This window comes from Hibiscus syriacus, unplaced genomic scaffold, assembly GCF_006381635.1.
Source record: "Hibiscus syriacus cultivar Baekdansim isolate YM2019G1 unplaced genomic scaffold, ASM638163v2 tig00116951_pilon, whole genome shotgun sequence".
NCBI lineage: Eukaryota > Viridiplantae > Streptophyta > Magnoliopsida > Malvales > Malvaceae > Hibiscus > Hibiscus syriacus.
In genome coordinates, this window is record NW_024063482.1 from 610,683 (window position 1) to 634,984 (window position 24,302).

The 24,302-nt window shown below is 35.2% G+C and overlaps 1 protein-coding gene and 2 pseudogenes across 1 annotated transcript; all 3 read right to left on the reverse strand.

The window, feature by feature from the left end:
* Positions 1-5,165: 5,165 nt before the first annotated feature.
* On the reverse strand, positions 5,166-7,414 carry LOC120189180 (annotated as a pseudogene).
* A 7,537-nt stretch (positions 7,415-14,951) lies between these two features.
* On the reverse strand, positions 14,952-15,615 carry LOC120188947 (glucose-1-phosphate adenylyltransferase small subunit-like). Its single transcript, XM_039192316.1, has 4 exons — positions 15,556-15,615; positions 15,357-15,473; positions 15,145-15,264; positions 14,952-15,071 (listed from the first exon to the last, which is right to left on the reverse strand). Exons 1-4 carry the CDS (start codon positions 15,613-15,615, stop codon positions 14,952-14,954), a joined length of 417 nt encoding a protein of 138 aa, XP_039048247.1.
* Positions 15,616-22,054: 6,439 nt separating this feature from the next.
* On the reverse strand, positions 22,055-24,302 carry LOC120188564 (annotated as a pseudogene).

The following is a 24,302-nucleotide window of genomic DNA, read 5'->3' on the forward strand; positions in this document are numbered from 1 at the left end:
TTATTGATTACTTTTAAATATGTTACCTCAAAAACAACCATTGGGTGCCCAAAATAGAAAACGAAAAAAAAACAAGAACAAGAAATACAATACAAGTATAGGGGCATAAAATTATTATCTCTCACAGGGCATTAAAATTCATTGGACCGGCCCTAGATAAGTGTAAATCGAGATCCTTTGAGCTTGATGAAGCTATGAGTTTTTTCAATTTCATGATTTTAATGAGAAACTTGCCCTCAATTGTGTCTTTCAACCATCTGCTCGGAACAGTCTCCAAGATGAAACAATATGATATCGTTATTTCCCCTTCTGATTCTTTTTTTCCCCACTATTTTGTTCCTCTAGGTCCCTCTAAATTGGTTTGTATTGTAATTTAAACATATCGATAGAAACAAAGCCATATCACTCTTGAAGTACCTGATGGAGTTTGTAAATTAATAGTTTTGTGTGCATAGGTGTGTGGCATGTTTTGGACCTAATTAATTAGCATGCTGATTGACGGGTGGGATCAATCTGTGCAGGAGAGACTTGCATTTGAGCTAATTGATTGAATATGATGAGGGTTAGTTGAAATGAATTGCATTTTATAGGCAGATTATTTGCATTCATGATGTAGTGTATGTGAGGATGTTTAGGCAGGTTGTGTGCATGATTGTCATCATACATATTTTGATGGTACTGATAATTCTTTTGGGTAATGATAATTCTAATTAAGTCTTTTATATCTTGATTTTTTCCTAATTGTGCTCGAGCAAAATTTTGGGTGGTAAGAGTAATCAATTGAGTCAAGTTTGTTTTTCATTAACGGTTGAATCGAGCAACTCGTGAGTCTAACGTGGATTTTGGATTTTTATTATTTTATTTGATATGGATTTCTACATATGATTTGGTTCATCATTGTCATAGATGGACAATCCTATCTAGAGTCAAATTGTCACAATAGCCATTGTTTAAACTAAATCTGAACTCTTTATATAGAAGAAAATCCTATCTTGATTCTTGAAGAATAAAAGATGCAGGTAGTCCCTACAAGTAATTTAGATATCAGATAATTCATTTAATAATGTATGATTCTCAACTACTGCCACGATGCTATGTCTAGTGTTATTTTTCTCTCAAGACTACTTTCTAAGCAGTGGTTAACATATCGTTTACTGTAAGGTAAGTTACCAGTAAACAAAAATTACCTAAGTGTTTATTTATTATCAACTCGTTAGAACAACTTTGCACTTACTTGAATATATTGTATTTGTAAAGACTCTAATAAATTTATATGTTTGCTCATTTTTATAATTCGTTACTGATTTTGATTCTAATTCTCTCTCAAAATAAATAGTTGTTTGTCCTTGAAAGAAAATGTCTTAGCCGAAAATATGGTGTCTTAGCTATTCTAGTGGCCATTTTACCTCTTTAATAATATACAGTAATAAAACTCATTTTGATTCTAATTCTCTCTCAAATCCATGTGCATCCAAAGATTGGGACAAGAATTTCTCTTTCCCATAGATTCTTTAACTCGGATAAAATTTTATCAGATTGAGAATGAATATGGCAATGTGGAGGGTTCATATGGCCAGAAGGGGAAAGAGTATGTCAAGTGGGCTGCTAACATGGCTTTGGGACTTGGTGCTGGGGTTCCATGGGTGATGTGCAAGCAAAATGATGCTCCGGGTGATATAGTAAGGTACTTACCTTTAATTCTTTGGTTTTCTTTGTAATGCTTGTGCATATCCAATCATGGAAGATGCTTGCTTTCTTGTTTTTAAATTTCTATTTTGTTTACAACCTTGATATCTGAAACAACAAATTTGTGTTTTTCTTTAATTATACTTTACCTTCTTTTGTTTGTCTTCCTTTGTTCTCTCTTGCAGATTGATACCTGACCAAATTCCCCTAACAAACCAACGATTTGGACTGAAAATTGGGATGGATGGTAAGATCACGCCTAATGTTTTTATTTCTTTCCTTGTATTCCCTATATAGTTCCTTTCTTCCTTCATTGTGTTCTTTTCTTTCTTCTCCCTTTTGGAAGGGAGGAGCATTGTGGAGGAGGCGTAGGAAATTTTGTCAAGCTCCTATGAAGGATGTGTTTTTTTGTTTGCCCAAAAATAGAGGGAATCTTGTTCTTGTTCAATATTTTTGCTTCCAAAATTTTCAGTCTGATTTTTTCCCCTTTGTTGCAGCAAAAATGATATGCATCCAAAAACTAGGAACATCTTGTACAGGCTGAGATTGAGGAAAGTTTTCAGTGGTGTCTTTGTGATGGAGATGCTGCAGAAGGTGGAGCCGTATGTCACATACGGGTATGGAGGCAACTTTTCTTTCTTTCAAGTTGCCCTTTTTCTTTTTACCGGTAACTGTATAGAGGTGAATCTAATTTTGTAAGAACTTGTATAAATTTTAATGGGCTTCTCTATGTCAAACTAAGCTCGGGATGCAATGTCAAACTACATTACATTTAATTTTAAAATTTATAAATTTTAATTTATTTTGTTGTTAAGTATTTTTCTGCATAACTGTGTCTTAATTAAAATGTATGGTTGCTATTAGTTAGATAAAGCTACATGATATTAAATTTAGGTGATGTAGAGCAGAAATGAAATATGCAAAATCAATTAATCTTAGCTAAAGAAAGATAATTAGCGGCGTTTGTATCCAAAAACGCCGCTATAGATATTACCTTTTGCGACGTTTTTATCAACAAAACGACACTATAGATCTGACTTTTTGCGGAACGCCACTATAGATCTGACATTTTGCGACGTTTGTTACAAAAATGTCACTATAGATCTGACCTTTTGCGGCGTTTGTATCCAAAAATGCCGCTATAGATCTGACTTTTTGCGGCTTTTGTTCCAAAAAAGTCGTAGATATCAACCTTTTGCGACATTTGTTCCAAAATTGCCGCTATAGATATCGACCTTTTAGGCATTTGTTCCAAAAACGCCGCTATAGATCTTGACCTATTGCGGCGTTTTTTGTTCTCAAACGCCGTTAACTTTAGCGGCACTGGTATGGCAGGCGCTTCTTGCGGCGTTTTTCCTATCGCCGCAAGTGCTTTTAGCGGCGCTTAAAAACGTTGCTATATGACTAAAAAATGCCGCTAAAACTCTATTTTGCTGTAGTGTTCCCTCTTAAACATGATCATCGTCATCTTTCTCGTCACCTTCACCTTCTTCCTTTGTTAACACAACCACCAAAACACTTTTTTGACGATAAAGCTTCACATTCATACTCCATCAGATTTTTTTTCAAAACATTCATATAAAAATATAAATATAAACAATTGAATATTAACATTATTAGTATCTTTAAGCAGGGATGAACACAAGATTTTTTGTTAGAGGAGGCGAACTTCTAAAATTTTAGGAGAGGTGGACTTATAAAATTCTATAGGACAAAAATATATTATCAATAGAAAAATACAAAGAAAAAAAACTAAGATATATAAATAATTTATATATTATATCAAACTATATTTTTAACATGTTATCGATGTAAGTGTAACATGGATTTGCATCAGAGATGAAAACCTTACTAAGATAAAAATCTCGTGAGAAAAAAATTAATTAAAGAAAAAGAGTACACATATCTTTAATACACATAACATGTTGCCTCATTAAAAAAAATCTTACCAAGAAAGTTTAGTGTGACAAAACCTTGATTAAGGAAAAAAGAGTACAACGCATATTTACTCCCCTCAAGACAATATCACATAAGATTTTTTAGTATTACAATTCAACCTTGAATACAATCTTCAAATATTCAAGTAAATAATACACTGGTGAATAGATCTTTTAAAATATCACTTGAACGGATTAGTCGAATATTTATATTAATATTCTTGTGAAGATCATGAATGAGAAAACTTTAGAAAAATGTGTTTCCTTTAATGTATCATCTTTTCAGTTGAGTTATACATTTTACATTGTCTTTGTACAAGATAATTGACATCTTATCATGTGGAACCGAATCACATATCTTCTGGATATGCTAGGTCTACCTACTTTCTCGGCTTATCTCGTGTATAATAATTATTTCTACATTATTTGTATAATATTTTTTTTTACAAAAAGTCATATTTAAAAACCCAATCTACAGGTCGAAACAAAAACTTGGTTTCAAGTTTTTTTTATCTCAAATATTCTGAAAACAATTATGATGCGCTTGCATCATATTTTCGAAAATAATGTTTGAAAATCTCATGCATAATAATTATTTCCACAAACCATTTATACACTTGTATTACACCTTTAGGTGTTTAGACTACTTGTACATATTTTCGAAATTGATTTAACTTCACTTAAATAACGTCTTTCCATTTTAGCCAATTATTTTCACATCAATACTCCTAGATAGATTTCAAATTAAGAACCTCATTTTATTTTTTTACTTCTATATAAATATTGTTTGTAAAATCATTATCACAACTTTTATATTTAGGTTACATTATTTTTCTCGTAGTAGCATAACTTATGGAGATCTCTTCATTATTTTTATTTTTATTTTTCATGTATCTAAAACTCTTCTTGAGTTGTATTATTAGTTATGTCTTGAGTCTCTTCAGGAACACTCATTTTCGTTGTATGACCATCTTATATTACTTTTCATTTACGAGAATTTTAACAGTTGAAACCAATTCAACTATCATGCTTTGGGCATGATTTACATTCATTTGAGGAATGATCAAAATGGAATGATATTGATAGTTTGTAGTCTGATATAGAATGTTCTAAAATTTAAAAATCAATTAAGAATAAGAATATAATTTGAGGAATGATATAAAATATTTCAAAATTTAGGGATCAATTTAAGATAGCATCATAGTTTAAGAATATGTTCTACAATTAACTCTACTAGAAATATAAGTAAAAAATATGATTGATTCACAATAAATAATATTTATTTCTTCACTTTATTCAAACTAAACTATATGACAAATTAAAAATTGAAAAAATAAATTAATTTATGCATTAAAATATAAATAATAAATACTACATCTACCAAATTACCATAAGGTTGAAACTTTTGTTATCCTAAACCCTTGATAATTAGCAATTTGCAGTAGGTCCGATCAGATACAAAATGTTCTATTTGTCATCTCTTGTTCATAAATGATTGGAGTGGAGTGCGTTTAAAATGGCTTCTCTAAGCAACCAAAACCCTCAAATTAGAGTTCCACTAGGAATCAAGGCATCCTTTACTATCGTTATAATACCACTCTTTATGAAGTATCCATCCGTTTCCTTTTCAGCTTCTAGCACATTATCGCTGTTAATGATCTGAAATTGCAACCACCATTCATCTCTTTTCCCAAGGAGATGGGTTGAATTAATGGAGTAGAAAGGAAAAATAAATAAACACAAACCTTTACGTCGTCGCCAATTCGAGCATTCTTGTCGATAATAGCTCTCTTGATGTGCGAATTCTTCCCTATAATAATTGGAACGCTCCCCTTTTCAGCTAAAAACTTTCTGTCAGCCTCAGTCTGCAGGAAGGAAATAATGACGACATTAATACTGATTATTACCAATGAAAAATGTTCAACTAAAAAACTGAGGGTATACTATAGTACCTCGTAATAATCTGCTCCCATCAGTAAGGTATCCTCTACGATTGCACCCTTTGAAATACAAGATCGAAGACCAACAACAGAATGGTGAATTCTGCAGTTCTGTCGTCAGCCCAGTACGTAGTCAAATTTCCATTTTAAACCATAGGCCAATTGAAAAAACGAAGCAGATTATTCTCAAGGAACAAACCTTAATAACACAGCCCTCGCCGATAACACTGTCTGTAACATCAGCATCCAGCATTTTGGATGGAGGCAAATAATGAGGCTGTGTGTAGATTGGAGATGAACGGTCATAGAAACTGGGAACAATACAAGTATCTAAGTTATTCCACCAAGCTGGTAAAATGATAATGTAGTGAGGAATCCGTTAAAATACCTAAAATCTGGCACTGGCTTTTTGGTGATTCCCAGATTTGCATTGTAAAATGCCTCTATCGTACCGATGTCCTTCCAGTAGCCCTCATACAAGTAAGCTTGTACCTACATGTATTCACAAATTATTTCAAAGGTCAGCTCTTCAATTCCATAATACAAGGAGTAATTCAGAATGATAAAGGTAACAGCCATGCATGCATGCATGAAGTGAATGCTTACCCTCATCCCAATGGAAGTAGCACCTGGAATGACTTCACTTCCAAAATCATTGGCGCCTGGAAACTTATTTGAAAGAAGATCCAACATCACGTTTTTACTCACAACATATATGCCCATACTAGCAATGAAAGGCATTTCTTTTGCTTTCTTATCATCAAGTCCTAAAATTGTCGTGTCAACCTAAACACACACCATCAAAAATTAAAACCAGAAGCAAAGATCATAATAACCCTGGATACTGATCATGTGAAAATCTCATCATTCTACCTGCATCGCTTTCAGCTGGTCCCCTTTAGGTTTCTCAGAGAACTCAATTACACGCCCTTCTTCATCAATCTTCATCAAACCAAACGCAGTGGCCCGTTTCTCATCCATCGGAAACGCGGCCACAATAATATCCGCACTAGTCTCTCTATGTGCCAGAATGAACCTTTCATAATCCATTCTATATAAGTGGTACCCAGCAAGAACCAAGAATTCCATAATATTATGCTCCTCAAACAGCCACAAATATTGTCTCACAGCATCTGCTATCCCCTGTACACTCTTTTTTTTTATATAAATATATAATTCATAAACAATAGAATCAATTCTAGTAATAGCTAACCTGGAACCAGTTTGGGTTTTCAGGACTCTGCTGAGCAGCAAGAACTTCAACAAACCCTTCCTTCTTGTAACCGCCCATGTTGCTCGCGTATGCCCAGGAAAGATGCCGTTTAGGGAAGCTAAATTGAACTGAGTTAAAACGTAGATTTTGGATATGTTACTGTTCAAGCAGTTGCTAACAGGAATATCAATTAGCCTATAATTTGCTCCTAACGGAACGGCTGGCTTTGCTCTCTTCTTTGTCAATGGGTAAAGCCTTGTCCCTGCTCCGCCTCCTAATATAATCCCCAAAACACTCTGCCAAACAATCAGAATTTTCCAAACTTTCATAAAACAACAATAATAAACAGAAAAACGTCAATCGGCATATCAGAAAAACAAACGGAAAGTTACTCGACTAGTGTCCGGTTCAAGGCATGCATGGGAGTTCCTGGAATCCGAAACGGCTTTTGGCGAGATGGTAAACGGAGTCCGTTTTGTTTGGTAGGAAGCTGTGACGTTTCTGAAATCAAACTTGTCACCGAAAAGAGCGGAAGTCGAGAACGACAAGTTATTCGGAGCAGTGGATGTAGGGTGGCTCCATGAAACGTAAGAACCGTTGATCGGTGTCGTAGCGGACATTGCAGCCATGGACGCCATTTGTGGATTAGCGGTTTTACTCTAAAATGAGTGTAGTGGAGTGGCAGCTTTATGAATGTGAAGTTTTGACGAAATATATTTCATTTTAGGGCATATTTAAAGGGATTTATGTGCCAAAATTAGTAATTGATTAACTTATGGATGTTGTTTCAGTCATACTGTCACCTGCTTAAAATTCGTAACAAACCCTATTAAATGGATTTTAATTATTTATTTATGATTTAATCAAAAACTATATTTAGTTTTCGAAATTAAAAGTATGATTCTTTTGTTCCTTCTTCTTGAGCCAGATTCAGGTCATACACTCCGAGATATTGAATCTGACCAGTGAAACGGCGGCGGGAATGGCAACCACGTAGAACACAAAATGCATTTGGCTATTGGGTCTTGCCTAAAAGGGGAATGGCCAACCTTGATTACCGCATCATTTTCTTGCCAGATTTATATATAGTCAACGTCGGTAAACTTGCATAATATGACATTTTAGAACAAAAATGGGTAAAATATATAAATGGTCCCGATTATAGTGTGTTATTTTGTTGAGTCCATTGACTATTAAAAGTTATAAGATGATCCCTTGATTATGGGATGTTGTTTTGTTAAGCATCTCAGTTATTAAAAGTTACAAAATGGTTACCCAATTATTCATATGTTTCAATCTAGTTATATTCTATTGAAAAATTGATTGTCTTCCGAGTACTGAACATTAACATGTTGATTGGGATATGATAAAATTATATTTTAATAATGTCTGATGGAATCATTGTTGCTTTTAAGCACTAGCTCGACAGCATAATGTTTCAAACATTGACTCAATGACATAATATTAATAGAGAGTTAATTCACAAAATACAACTCAAACAATTCTAGATCCGATTTTATCATATCTCAGTCAACTTGTTAACATCCAATTCAGACAACTAATCTTTTAATGGAAAAGAACGAGTTTAGAACATATAAATAGTCGATTGACCATTATGTAACTTTTAATAGTTGAGAGACTCAACAAAGCATCACTCTATAATTGAGAGACTATTTTATAACTTTTAATAAACATGAGACTCAACAAAACAACACCCTAAAGTTGGAGATCATTTATATGCTTTATCCAATAAAATATATATAATATTTTTTCTGAACAAAGTGCCAGCTGGCATATTATTATGCGGAGTAATATTACAAAAGGGGAAAAAAAGACTAACGGGAAACATACCAAACTCTCAAAAATCATTATGGGAAGCGATAGGAAATCGAGAGACGATGTAGAGCCAAGCTAGGAGGGGAACAAAACGAAAAGGGTCCGGTCAATAACAGCATAAACAGGAAGACCAACCCTTCGAACAAGACAATGCCGACAGCTGCCAAAACTACGGTGGATAGATCCATCTTCTGTCTTCGGCAACCGGAGATTCCACTCCATGTGGTGCTTTTTCAACCCAAATATAATCCCCGGTAAGAAGCAACCTTTCCTTCGCTAAAGCATGGGCCACTACATTTCATTTCTAGGGACATAGTGGAAAGAGCAATCCGTGAATTTGGAACCTAAATCTTTTGCATCCCAAATGTTGACACTAATCACTCAACTGTCATCTTGAGTTGATTTGAGCTTTGAAATAATTGATAGTGAATCTCCCTTCAACATAACCCGATGAAGACAACTATATATAATATTTGAATGAGTAAGATGAGTACACAGTGTTAACTCTGTACCGAAAGTGTGCATAATAAATACAACTTTCGGTGCTGCTTGAAAAAAAAGAGGGCAGCAGTTATTGCTGAATTTTGGAAATGGTAGAACCTCAATTTTAGCCATTATAATTTAGGATATTTACAAATTAGTCCTTAAAGCTTCAACTATAAATACCCTAACTTATTTAGCTTCAAAACCATCCCAAAGCATTCTAGCTTTCTTCCAATACTAGAGAGATTTTAGAAAGTTTCTTGAGAGTTGTTTTCTCCTTTTTATCTAGAGAGAATTATCATTGTTTTCTCCTTGGTAGATCGAGAGAGGTTGTAATTTCTATTTTCTCATAGTGAAATTCTTCTACCGTTGCCTGTGGTTTTTTACCCTATATTATTCAGGGGTTTCCCACGTAAATTTTGTGTCTCTTTTATCTTCATTTTTATTTTCTCAAATTATCAGTTGCGATTTTGCTCTATCTGATAGCCGTCTTCCACAACAATTGGTATCAGAGCCAGATTTAAGTGTGTAATATCTGCTTATTGTCTTTGTGGTTGCCACCAAAAGGTGGATCCTCCAACATAAGATAATAAGAAGGTATTACCAATTCTTTGAGGTTCTAGAGAACTATTCACGATAGTGAAATAGTGGGAGCTATCAATAATAGAAGCTATGGCAACAAAATTTGATATTGAAAAAATCAATGGGAGAAATTTCTCACTGTGGAAATTGAAGATGAAGGCCATCCTGAGGAAAGACGGGTGTCTAGCGGCTATCAATGAAAGGCCGATGGATTTCGCAGATGACAATAAATGGAACGAGATGGACGGAAATGCTATGGCAAACTTTCATCTAGCATTAGCAGATGAAGTATTGTCAAGCATCGAGGAGAAGAAAACAGCTAAGGAGATATGAGATCATCTCACCAAATTGTATGAGGCCACATCGTTGCACAATAAAATTTTCCTTAAGAGGAAATTGTACACTCTTCGGATGTCAGAATCTACTTCAGTGATAGAGCAATTAAACACACTGAACACTTTATTTTCTCAGCTTACATCCTTAAGCTGTAAAATAGTAGAACAAGAACGTGCTGAACTTCTACTACAAAGTCTACCGGATTCGTATGATCAACTCATCATCAACTTGACAAACAATAATGTCACCAGTCTAGTCTTCAATGACGTTGCAGCTGTTGTTCTACAAGAAGAAAATCGGCGCAAGAACAAGGAAGACAGACAAGTAAATCTGCAACAAGCAGAAGCGTTGACAACGACGAGAGGGAGATCAACAAAACGTGGCCAAAGCAGCAGTCACAAACATGGTAGATCAAAGTCGAGGAGCAACAAGAATTTAAAGTGCTACAACTGTGGAAAGAATGGTCACTTGAAGAAGGATTGTTGGAGTCTAAATAAAAACTCCAATCCATAAGGCAATACCGCAAACACTTCAGATGATGGAGATGCATTATGCTGTGAAGCGTCAACCACCGTGGAAGGAAGAAAAAGATTTGCAGATATATGGCTCATTGATTCAGAAGCAACATATCACATGACCTCAAGAAGAGAATGGTTTCATCAGTATGAACATGTCTTAGGAGGATCTGTGTATAGTTGCAATGATCATGCCTTATAAATCATTGGCGTGAGAACCATCAAATTGAAGATGTATGATGGAACAATTAAAGTTGTTCGAGATGTGCGGCACGTGAAAGGCCTAAAGAAAAATTTATTATCCTACGGATTGTTGGATAATAATGCAAGCAAGATTGAAACACGGAAAGGAATCATGAAGGTGTTCCGTGGAGCGCTTGTGGTGCTGAAAGGCGAAAAGATAGCAGCAAACTTATACATGCTGAAGGGAGAGACTTTGCTAGAAGCAGAAGCCTCTGTTGCCTCATGTAGTTCAGATTCTGCAATGCTATGGCATCAAAAACTTGGACACATGTCAGAACAAGGAATGAAAGTCCTTGTGGAGCAAAAGCTACTTCCCGGCTTAACAAAGATATCACTTTCTTTGTGTGAGCATTGTATAACAAGTAAGCAGCATCGGTTGAAATTCAACACGTCAAATTCTAGAGGCAAAAATGTTCTAGAATTGGTACATTCTGACGTATGTCAAGCACCAGTTACATCCCTAGGTGGAGCAAAATACTTTGTCTCATTTATTGATGACTACTCTAGGAGATGTTGGGTGTATCCTATTAAGAAGAAGTCATATGTGTTTTCAACTTTCAAAATCTTCAAAGCGCGGGTGGAACTTGATTCTGGAAATAAGATCAAGTGTTTCAGAACAGATAATGGAGGAGAATACACAAGCGGAGAATTTGATGACTTTTGCAGGAAAGAAGGCATCAAAAGACAGTTCACAGTGGCAAACACTCCTCAACAAAATGGAGTGGCAGAGCGGATGAACAGAACCTTGTTAGAAAGAACAAGAGCAATGTTGAGGGATACAGGCCTAGAAAAATCATTCTGGGCAGAAGCAGTCAATACCGCTTGTTATTTGGTGAATCGAGCTCCATCAACTGCAATAGAGCTGAAGACACCAATGGAGATGTGGACTGGTAAACCAGCTGATTATTCAAACCTCCATATATTTGGAAGTATTGTGTACGTGATGTACAACTCCCAAGAAATCTCAAAGCTGGATCCAAAATCCAGGAAATGCAAATTCTTGGGGTATGCTGATGGAGTCAAGGGGTATCGCTTGTGGGATCCCACTGCCCGCAAAGTGATCATCAGCAGGGATGTTATCTTTGTAGAAGATAAGATACAAAGAAAAGAAGAAGATGGTAGCGCTGAAAAGTCAGAGACTACGCAGATACATGTGGAAAAAGAGTTTGAACAAGGAGATTCTTCTGAAGCAGAACCAATACATGATGAACATGAACTAGAGAGTTTTGAAGCTCCAACAACTCGTCAATCAGATTGTGTGAGAAGACGTCCCAATTGGCACTCAGATTATGTTATAGAAGGTAATATTGCATACAGCCTTTTAACAGAGGACGGTGAGCCATCAACATACCAGGAGGCAATAAAAAGCTCAGATGCTTCACTGTGGATGATGGCAATGCAAGAAGAAATTGAAGCCCTTCATAAAAATAATACATGGGACCTTGTGCCACTACCACAAGGAATGAAGCCAATTGGTAACAAATGGGTCTTCAAAATCAAGCAAAATGGTGACGATCAAGTTGAGAGGTATCGTGCAAGACTGGTGGTCAAATGATATGCTCAAAAGGAATGTATTGATTTCAATGAAATATTTTCTCATGTGGTTCAACTAACAACAGTTCGAGTAGTTTTAGCAATGTGTGCTACATTGAACTTACATCTAGAGCAACTAGATGTTAAAACAACTTTTCTTCATGGAAATCTTGAAGAAGAGATTTATATGCTCCAGCCTGAAGGTTTTTAAGAAGACGAAAAGAAGAACTTGGTTTGCAGGTTGAACAAATATATGTACTGTCTAAAGCAGACGCCGAGGTGTTGGTATAAGAGATTTGATTCCTTCATTATGTGCCTTAGATACAATAGACTTAATGCTGACCCTTGTGCTTATTTCAAGAGGTCTGGTGATAACGATTTTGTTATATTGCTGTTGTATGTGGATGACATGTTGGTTCCAGGACCCAACAAAGATCATATTGAAGAATTGAAGGCACAACTGGCTAGGGAATTTGAAATGAAGGACTTGGGATCAGCAAACAAGATTCTAGGGATGCAAATTCACTGAGACGGAAGTAATAGGAAGATTTGGCTTTCACAAAAGAATTACTTGAAGAAAATCTTGTCACGATTTAGCATGCAAGATTGTAAGCCAATTTCTACCCCTCTTCCTATTAACTTCAAATTATCCTCCAGTATGAGTCCTAGCAGTGAAGAAGAGAGGATGGAGATGTCTCGAGTACCGTATGCATCAGCAGTGGGAAATTTAATGTTCGCTATGATATGCACAAGACCAGACATTGCACAAGCAGTGGGAGTGGTTAGTCGGTACATGGAGAATCCAGACAAAGAGCATTGGAATATTGTAAAGAGGATCCTAACATACATCAAAGGGACCTCAAATGTTGCATTATGTTACAGAGGATCAAACTTACTTATAAATGGGTATGTCGATTCTGACTATGTAGGGGATTTGGATAAAAGTAAATCTACTATAGGATATGTGTTCAAAGTTGCTGGTGGAGCTGTAAGCTGGGTTTCAAAATTGCAGTCAGTTGTGGCTACATCCACAACAGAGGCAGAATATGTAGCAGCTACACAAGCCAGTAAAGAAGCAATTTGGTTGAAGATGCTATTGGAGGAGCTTGGGCACAATCAAGAGTTTGTCTCTCTGTTTTGTGACAGTCAAAGCGCCTTGCATCTAGCAAGGAATCCATCATTTCATTCAAGGACAAAACACATACGAGTTCAATACCATTTCATTCGTGAAAAGGTGGAAGAAGGGAAGGTAGATATACAGAAGATCCATATCAAAGACAACATAGCAGATTTCATGACGAAGGCGATCAATACCGATAAATTTACTTGGTGTCGATCCTCTTGTGGCCTGTCAGAGACGTAAGTAACATGATGGTACAAGGTAGAAAGAATGGTGTGAAGATATGATTGTTTCAATCAAATCTTCAAGTGGGAGATTGTTGACTATGCACCGAAAGTGTGCATAATAAATGCAGCTTTCGGTGCTGCTTGAAAAAAAAAGGGGCAGCAGCTATTGCTGAATTTTGGAAATGGTAGAACCTTAATTTTAGCCATTGTAATTTAGGATATTTACAAATTAGTCCTTAAAGCTTCAACTATAAATACCCTAGCTTATTTAGCTTCAAAACCATCCCAAAGCATTCTAGCTTTCTTCCAATACTAGAGAGATTTTAGAGAGTTTCTTGAGAGTTGTTTTCTCCTTTTTATCTAGAGAGAATTATCATTGTTTTCTCCTTGGTAGATCGAGAGAGGTTGTAATTCCTATTTTCTCATAGTGAAATTCTTCTACCGTTGCCCGTGGTTTTTTACCCTATATTATTCAGGGGTTTTCCACGTAAATTTTGTGTCTCTTTTATCTTTATTTTTTATTTTCTCAAATTATCAGTTGTGATTTTGCTCTATCCGATAGCCGTCTTCCGCAACACACAGAACATGTAACGTCATGAACAAAATCTTAAACAAGTCGATCAATCAATGTGTTGAGTTGATGTTTGTATAAGGATGGTTTGAATTGTGTTGTTCATTCTCATCTACCAACATATATTAAGGTGTAAGACTTTAACTTTTGGGCATTGCAGCTCAAAAGCACTTGGAGCAGTAACATTGACACTGCAGAAACTGGGAATATATAAACAAAAGAAATTGAAGTGGAGATACTAAGCAGTTGAGACATTCATGGTCTTCATTTTCACACTGGCTATGGCCCTCAGCTGCATCTCAAACAAGTGCTATCGACCCATAATGTAGTGGTTCTACATGGACCGGACTTGGCAGAACCGAATCATTGGGTCGAGTTTGCATGGAATTAGTATTTTTCACTTTCAATTATAAAATTGTGTAAACTACATAAATGATCACTAATGTTTGAGTAATTTTTCTTTAAATCATTGAAGTTTCAAAATTAATATATTAGCCACTAACACTATTGATTTGTAATAAAATAGTCTCTCGTCTTTAGCAGCCATGGTTATATTGCATTTCTTGTTGCCATCGTGCTCTCATGTTTCTTCCATATGTTATTCGTTCAGTTTCATAAAAGACCTTGTCTCTTGATAATGATAATGAAATTCAAAGACAGAAAAGGGAGCGTCGGTAAACTTGCATAATATGATATATAAATATAAAATCAAGTTTTACAATGTCGTTGTTAATGATCTGAAATTGCACTAGGAATCAAGGCATCCTTTACTATCATTACAATACCACTCTGTATGAAATATCCATTCGTTTCCTTTGCAGCTTCTTGCACATTGTCGTTGTTAATGATCTGAAATTGCACCCACCATTCATCTCTTTTCCCAACGAGATGGGTTTAATTAATGGAGTAAAAAAACAGTAACCTTCACATCGTCACCAATTCGAGCATTATTGTCAATAATGGCTTTCTTGATGTACGAATTCTTTCTTATACCAATTGGAACACTCCCCTTTTCAGCTAGAAACTTTCTGTCAGCCTCAGTCTGCAGGAAGAAGAAGACAATGACGAGATTAATACAGATTATTACCAATGAAAAATGTGCAACTAAAAAACTTTGAGGGTATTCTATAGTACCTCGTAATAATCTGCTCCCATCAGTAAGGTATCCTCTATGATTGCACCCTGTGAAATGAAAGACCGAAGACCAACAACAGAGTGGTGAATTCTACAGTTTTGCCATCGATCAACCCAAGTATTCAAATTTCCATTTTAATCCATTGGCCAATTGACAAAACTAAGCAGATTATCCCCAAAGAACAAATCTTAACAATACCGCCAATAACACCGCCACAGTAATATCAGCACTAGTCTTGTGCCGGAATAAACCTTTCATAATCCATTCTATATAAATGGTCCCTAGCAAGAACCAAGAATTCTAGAATATTATGCTCTCCAAACAATCACAAATACTGTCTTACAATATCTGTTGTCTAATGTACACTCGTTTTAAAAATTAAATATTATATAATTCATAAACAATAGAATCCATTTTAGTAGTAGCTAACTTGGAATCAGTTTGGATTTTCTTGTATTGATAACTCAAACTAATTCTAAGTTAGCTACTACTAAAATGGATTCTATTGGTCATGAATTATATATATATTTTTTACTTTTTATTTTTAAACGAGTGTACAGGGGACAACAGATGCTGTGAGACAGTATTTATAGTTGTTTGAGAAGCATAATATTATGGAATTCTCTGTTCTTGTTGGAGACCATTTATATAGAATGGATTATGAAAAGTTTAGTATAACACATAGAGAGACTAATGCTGACATTACTGTAACTGCATTTCTGATGGATGAGAAATGGGCTACTACATTTAATTTGATGAAGAAGGGCGTATAATTGAGTTCTCTGAGAAACTCAAAGAAGTCCGGAAAAGGAGAAAAAGAAATCAGTAAGAAAGGAGGCAATGAAGAAGAGCCCAAGCAAGAGGCAGAAGCAGGGGCGGAGATTTATCAAATAGAGAGGTGGTGCTTATATTAATAAATAATCTACACGGAAATAGAATGAAATGGTAGGTTCACAACAAAGATGACATGCATTGTTATTATTATTATTATGAATATATCCACTACTTATAATTAATGCAATTTGCATGCGAATCTCCAAAAAGAAAAAAAAAGAAAGAAAGCAATCTTCATTTATTTTACTTATCAAACCAAACCAAATAGGGAAATCTCTGCCGTCCATTAAAGCATCCACCATTCATTAATCTCCTTTTACTACGTCTGCTATTCGCCGCGTATACCTATTTTATTATTGAAAGAAAAGAAATACTATTTCCGTGCAAACTCGACCCAATGATTCATGTCTGCCAAGTCCAAAGAACTTTACATTATTGGCCGATATTTCGCTTCACAATGGTTGTTCTTTACAAATTTATTAGATCAATTGGATACTAATTCAGTTGATATTATTTTTTATAATAATTTAAAAATTTAAATTCAAATATATATATATATAAATATATTATTTCTTTCAATTTTAGAATTTTAAAAAGGGAACTCTATATCATATATCGCTCAGCTTTATACGAAGTATAGATAAACTTTCGGTTGTTTCAAATATAATATTAAACTTTGATTTTGACTTTAATTATATTATTAGGCCGTTAACCGTTAAAATTCAAAAAATGTGATGACATGGACAAAACAATATTGCTTTGGTACATCTATTGATGCCCAAAACGATATCGGTTTAGACATTGAACTTTAAGGGTGTATCGATTATTCAACTACACTTTAAAACATATCACTTTTTGGCACTACACCTTTCCAACCGCCGTTGATAGTCAATCATCATCCATCATTGATCGCCTTTCACGACAAGACGCGTATCAAAACGTTTAAATTTCAAATCCCATGTCTTCTCATAGATCGATTTTCCACGAAGCTCGCTTAAAAATTGACGAAATTAAACAAAAAATCCACCACTTTTTGGGGGTTCGGGGGCTTTCTCATATTTGAAAGGTTTAAGGTGTTTGCCCGAAAATCCAACAGTGAGAGGCGATATTTCAAGAAGACGAACAATATATCCCAAAATTAGTCTCATTGAATGGTCATAAGAGAATATCAGAGTATTAGCACATCAAATCTTTTGATGAATTTCGGCAATTTTTTAGTGAGTTTCACGAAAAACCAATCATATGAGAAGAAATATGAGTGAAATGTGAACATTTTGATACCAATCTTATTGCAAAAAGACAATCAGTGACATGAGATGATTGACTACAAACGGCAGTTGAAAAAGACTAGTGCCTAGACATTTTTAAAGTTTAATGACAAAATCGATAAGCCCCTAAAGTTTTTTTATTAGATACTCCCCTAAAGTTCAATATATAAAACGAAGTCGTTTGGGCATCAATAGTTGCGGCAAAAGGACACCATTTTGTCCGTGTCATCACAGTGACTAAAAGATTCATCAATATCTTTGGGACGTTAAAATTTAATGGTTATATAATTAAAGTTAGAACCAAAATTTAGTGCAATAATTCAAACATTTAAAATTTTAATGGTAAAAACATTATAAAGCCTCAAATTTAATGATATCGGACGTAGTTTATCCTCTAAAAAAATATGTGAAGTCATGGATAAATGGGTTAGCTTAGCAGTTGCGTGAGATGCAGCTGAGTGCCATGGCCAGTGTGAGAATGAAGACCATGAATGTCGCTTTCATTTATGTCCGGCTGCTTAACATCTCCACTTCAATTCTTTTGTTTATATTATTTTGTGAATTTAATGAGCTGTAATGCCCAAACGTCAGAGCCTTACATCTTAATATATGTTGGTCGCTGAGAATGTACAACTCAATTCCAAACATCCTTCATACAAACATCAACTCAACACATTGATTGGTCGACTTGTTTAAGATTTTGTTCAGGACCTTACAAGTACTATATACTTGTCTTCTTCATCCAAATAATATAAATATATTATTCTAAAACTTGATTATATATTTATATATCATATTTTGCAAGCTTAGCCACGTTGACTATATATAACTCTGGCAAGAAAATGATCTGATAATCAAGGTTGGTCATTCCCCTTTTAGGCAAGACCCAATAGTCAAATGCATTTTGACATTATCTCCCTCTTCGCTTCCCTCTTCAACATGATCATCGTCATCTTTCTCGTCACCTTTACCTTCTTCCTTTGTCAACACAACCACCAAAACACTTTTTTGACGATAAAGCTTCACATTCATACTCCATCAGATTTTTTTTTCAAAGCATTCATATAAAAATATAAATATAAACAATTGAATATTAACATGATTAGTATCTTTAAGCATGGATGAACACAAGACTTTTTTGTTAGAGGAGGCGAACTTCTAAAATTTTATGAGAGGTGGACTTATAAAATTCTATGGGACAAAAATATATTATCAATAGAAAATACAAAGAAAAAAAATCTAAGATATATAAATAATTTATATATTATATCAAACTATATTTTTAACATGTTATCGATATAAGTGTAACATGGAGTTGCATCGGAGATGAAAACCTTACTAAGATAAAAATCTCGTGAGAAAAAAAATTAATTAAGGAAAAAGAGTACACACATCTTTAATACACATAACATGTTGCCTCATTAAAAAAAATCTTACCAAGAATGCTTAGTGTGACAAAACCTTGATTAAGGAAAAAATAGTACAACGCGTATTTACTTCCCCTCATGACAATATCACATAAGATTTTTTAGTATTACAATTCAACCTTGAATACAATCTTCAAATCTTCAAGTAAACAATACACTGATGAATAGATCTTTTAAAAAATCACTTGAACGGATTAGTCGAATATTTATATTATTATTCTTGTGATGATCATGAAGGAGAAAACTTTAGAAAAATATGTTTCCTTTATAGTATCACCTTTTCAGTTGAGTACATTTTGCATTGTCTTTGTACAAGATAGTTGACATCTTATCATGTGAAACCGAATCACATATCTTCTGGATATGCTAGGTCTAAATACTTTCTCGGCTTATCTCGTGTATAATAATTATTTCCACATTATTTGTATAGACATCAAATAATGTTTGAAAATCTCATGTATAATAATTATTTCCATATTATTTTTATAATAATTTTTTTCACAAAAAGTCATATTTAAGTACCCAATCTACGGGTCGAAACAAAATATGATGCACTTGCATCATATTTTCAAAAATAGTGTTTGAAAATCTCATGCATAATAATTATTTCCCCAAATCATTTATACACTTGTATTACATCTTTAGGTGTTTAGACTACTTATACATATTTTCGAAATTGATTTAACTTCACTTAAATAATGTCTTTCCAATAATGTCTTTCCATTTTAGCCAATTATTTTCACATCAATACTCCTAGATAGATTTCAAATTAAGATCCTCATTTTATTTTTTTACTTCCATAGAAATATTGTTTGTAAATCATTATCGACAATTTTTATATTTTGGTTACATTATTTTCTCGTAGTGGCATAACTTATGGAGATCTCTTCATTATATTCATTTTCATTTTTCATGTATCTAAAACTCTTCTAGAGTTGTATTATTAGTTATGTCTTGAGTCTCTTTAGGAACATTCATTTTTATTGTATGACCATCTTATATTTTTTTTGAAAGATGAGTACTTTGTATTAATAAATATACAAGTTACACCACCCCATGGACCTCATTAAAAAACCTCCCTAAACCTATTCTGAGGAAAAAGAGTGAACCATGAGGTGGAAAGAACAGGAAGCCAGAGACAAGCTCCTGAGAAAGCAAACACTGCCTGAGATACAAGCTACTACAAAGACACATCTAACCTGCTGCTATAAACACGGCTGCAAACAGAGATGGGAACCAACGGAAAAGACCACAAAATAGAGCAACAAAACAACTTAGCACATAACCTCCTGAGGAGAAGCATCAAAGCAGAATATCAACAACCAACTGAAACAAAGAACGACCTCAAACTTCAAACTAAAACCTAAAATTCAAGGGTACTACACAGGCCACGAATAGAAAGACCAAAGCTCCAAAATGCTATCCCAAACATCCCCGAAACGAACAACAATCGATCCAAACCCCTTTAGCCAAACAAACAAAACTAAGAAGATCTCCAAGATCGAAAACATTTGCCTAAACAACCCCAACAATACTCTAAATAACATCAACGCGAGTCTAAAGACAAAAGCTTCTAAAGAACCACCATTCCAGGACTACCGACCATAAGTCCGAGTTGCCTATCTACAGACAATGCCTCTTGCGCTTCAATAAAAGCTTCAACCCACCTTTGCTTTAAAACAGAATCTGAAATAGATGTACCCGATAAATCAGATAAAAGATCTGATTGATTCAAATTTAATTTCTTCAGCGCTCGATCTCGCCTTCTTTTCACAGCTTTAGAAAGAACTTTGCCCTGAATTTCCAACATTGAACCAAATTTCTTCAACTTTAATTTTTTGGTAAAGGACCGACACGGCAATATCAACGACTCCTCATAACCACGCCCAACAGGAGACTTAGATAAAGTCCCCTCATCTTCATTTCGGGAAGAAATTAGGTCTACATTCGATCCAACGACAATACCCTTGTTTGACGAGCTGACCAAAGGCGTAAAAGAACCCTCGAAAGCATTTTCAACGTGAGCAACGTCCAATGCCACTACTGAACCGTCATGCATGATCTTAGGTTCCTCCACCACTTTTGTATTGCCCTTAAAAACCGTCTTGTCGCAAGGTGAGTAATGTCCCTCGAAAGCATTGACCACGTGATTCTCCAATAATATTTTACTAATGGAAAGATCGACATCTCTAAAATAATCCAAGCTCCTAATACTATTATCAAAAACCTTGAGATAACTCACATCAAGAGGTGTGTTCGGCCCAACATGCATTTGCACGATACCATCATTAGCAACACACACTGCCACCTCAGACCCACCATGCGCCCCATTTCTAACTTCCAGGTCATTGGAAAATCCGCTCCTCAAACAACCTGAATCAAGCCCAGCTGTCCCACTAGACAAAGACGGGAAAATAGAATTAAAACAAAATTCATTTGCCCATAACTTTTCAATTCTGGGAACAGCGCTTATATTCTCCTCGCCTGGAGACCTGTTATCACCTTTATCGATCAAATTAACAAATAAATTGGACGAGACTTCATGCACATTCCCATTAGTTTCGAGAGTATCACATAATTCCACCATAGACCCATCTTATATTACTTTTCATTTACGAGAATTTTAACAGTTGAAACCAATTCAACTATCATGCTTTGGGGCATGATTTACATTCATTTGAGGAATGATCAAAATAAAATGATATTGATAATTTGAAGTCAGATATAGGATGTTTTAAAAATTAAAAAACAATTAAGAATAAGAATATAATTTGAGGAATGATATAAAATATTTTAAAATTTAAGGATCAATTTAAGATAGGATCATAGTTTAAGAATATGTTCTACAATTAACTCTACTAGAAATATAAGTACAAAAATATGATTGATTCACAATAAATAATATTTATTTCTTCACTTTATTCAAACTAAAACATACGACAAATTAAAAATTACAAAAATAAATTAATTCATGCATTAAAATATAAATAATAAATAATACATCTACCAAATTAGCATAAGGTTGAAACTTTTGTTATCCTAAACCCTTGATAATCCGCAATTTACAGTAGGTCTGATCAGATACAGAATGTTCAATTTGTCATCTCTTGTTCATAAATGATTGGAGTGGAGTGTGTTTAAAATGGCTTTTCTAAGCAACAAAAACCCTCAAATTAGAGTTCCACTAGGAATCAAGGCATCCTTTACTATCGTTACAATACCACTCTTTATGAAGTATCCATCCGTTTCCTTTGCAGCTTCTAGCACATTATCGCTGTTAATGATTTGAAATTGCACCCACCATTCATCTCTTTTCCCAACGAGATGGGTTTAATTAATGGAGTAGAAAGGAAAAATAAATAAACACAAACCTTTACATCGTCTCCAATTCGAGCATTCTTGTCGATAATAGCTCTCTTGATGTGTGAATTCTTCCCTATACCAATTGGAACGCTCCCCTATTCAGCTAAAAACTTTCTATCAGCCTCAGTCTGCAGGAAGAAGACACTGACGAGATTAATACAGATTATTACCAATGAAAAATGTAAAACTAAAAAACTGAGGGTATACTATAGTACCTCGTAATAATCTGCTCCCATCAGTAAGGTATCCTCTATGATTGCACCCTCTGAAATACAAGATCGAAGACCAACAACAGAATGGTGAATTCTGCAGTTCTGTCATCAACCAAGTACGTAGTCAAATTTCCATTTTAAACCATATGCCAAGTGAAAAAACTAAGCAGATTATCCTCAAGGAACAAACCTTAATAACACAGCCCTCACCGATAACACTGTCTGTAACATCAGCATCCAGCATTTTGGATGGAGGCAAATAACGAGGCTGTGTGTAGATTGGAGATGAACGGTCATAGAAACTGGGAACAATACAAGTATCTAAGTTATTCCGCCAAGCTGGTAAAATGATAATGTAGTGAGGAATCCATTAAAATACCTAAAATCTGGCACTGGCTTTTTGGTGATTCCCAGATTTGCATTGTAAAATGCCTCTATCGTACCGATGTCCTCCCAGTAGCCCTCATACAAGTAAGATTGTACCTACATGTATTCACAAATGATTTCAAAGGTCAGCTCCTCAATTACATAATACAAGGAGTAATTCAGAATGATAAAGGAAACAGCCATGCATGCATGCATGAAGTGAATGCTTACCCTCATCCCAATGGAAGTAGCACCTGGAATGACTTCACTTCCAAAATCATTGGCGCCTGGAAACTTATTTGATAGAAGATCCAACATCACGTTTTTACTCACAACATATATGCCCATACTAGCAATGAAAGGCATTTCTTTTGCTTTCTTATCATCAAGTCCTAAAATTGTCGTGTCAACCTAAACACACACCATCAAAAATTAAAACCAGAAGCAAAGATCATAATAACCCTGGATACTGATCATGTGAAAATCTCATCATTCTACCTGCATCGCTTTCAGCTGGTCCCCTTTAGGTTTCTCAGAGAACTCAATTACACGCCCTTCTTCATCAATCTTCATCAAACCAAACGCAGTGGCCCGTTTCTCATCCATTGGAAACGCGGCCACAGTAATATCCGCACTAGTCTCTCTATGTGCCAGAATGAACCTTTCATAATCCATTCTATATAAGTGGTCCCCAGCAAGAACCAAGAATTCCATAATATTATGCTCCTCAAACAGCCACAAATATTGTCTCACAGCATCTGCTGTCCCCTGTACACTCGTTTTTTTATATAAATATATAATTCATAAACAATAGAATCAATTCTAGTAATAGCTAACCTGGAACCAGTTTGGGTTTTCAGGACTCTGCTGAGCAGCAAGAACTTCAACAAACCCTTCCTTCTTGTAACCGCCCATGTTGCTCGCGTATGCCCGGGAAAGATGCCCGTTTAGGGAAGCTGAATTGAACTGAGTTAAAACGTAGATTTTGGATATGTTACTGTTCAAGCAGTTGCTAACAGGAATATCAATTAGCCTTTAATTTGCTCCTAACGGAACGGCTGGCTTTGCTCTCTTCTTTGTCATTGGGTAAAGCCTTGTCCCTGCTCCGCCTCCTAATATAATCCCCAAAACACTCTGCCAAACAATCAGAATTTTCCAAACTTTCATAAAAACACAATAATAAACAGAAAAACGTCAATCGGCAGATCAGAAAACAAACGGAAGGTTACTCGACTAGTGTCCGGTTCAAGGCATGCATGGGAGTTCCTGGAATCCGAAACGGCTTTTGGCGAGATGGTAAACGGAGTCCGTTTTGTTTGGTAGGAAGCTGTGACGTTTCTGAAATCAAACTTGTCACCGAAAAGAGCGGAAGTCGAGAACGACAAGTTATTCGGAGCAGTGGATGTAGGGTGGCTCCATGAAACGGAAGAACCGTTGATCGGTATCGTAGCGGACATTGCAGCCATGGACGCCAT

Coding starts and splice junctions, on each gene's coding strand:
- LOC120188947 (XM_039192316.1), bottom strand. CDS start 15,615: ATGAAAGGTTTATTCCGGCACAAGACTAGTGCTGATATTACTGTGGCG. Junction 15,474..15,555: donor CTGTGGCGGTGTTATTGGCG/GTATTGTTAAGA, acceptor AATTTGAATACT/TGGGTTGATCGATGGCAAAA. Junction 15,072..15,144: donor GAATTGGTGACGATGTGAAG/GTTACTGTTTTT, acceptor GTGCAATTTCAG/ATCATTAACAACGACAATGT.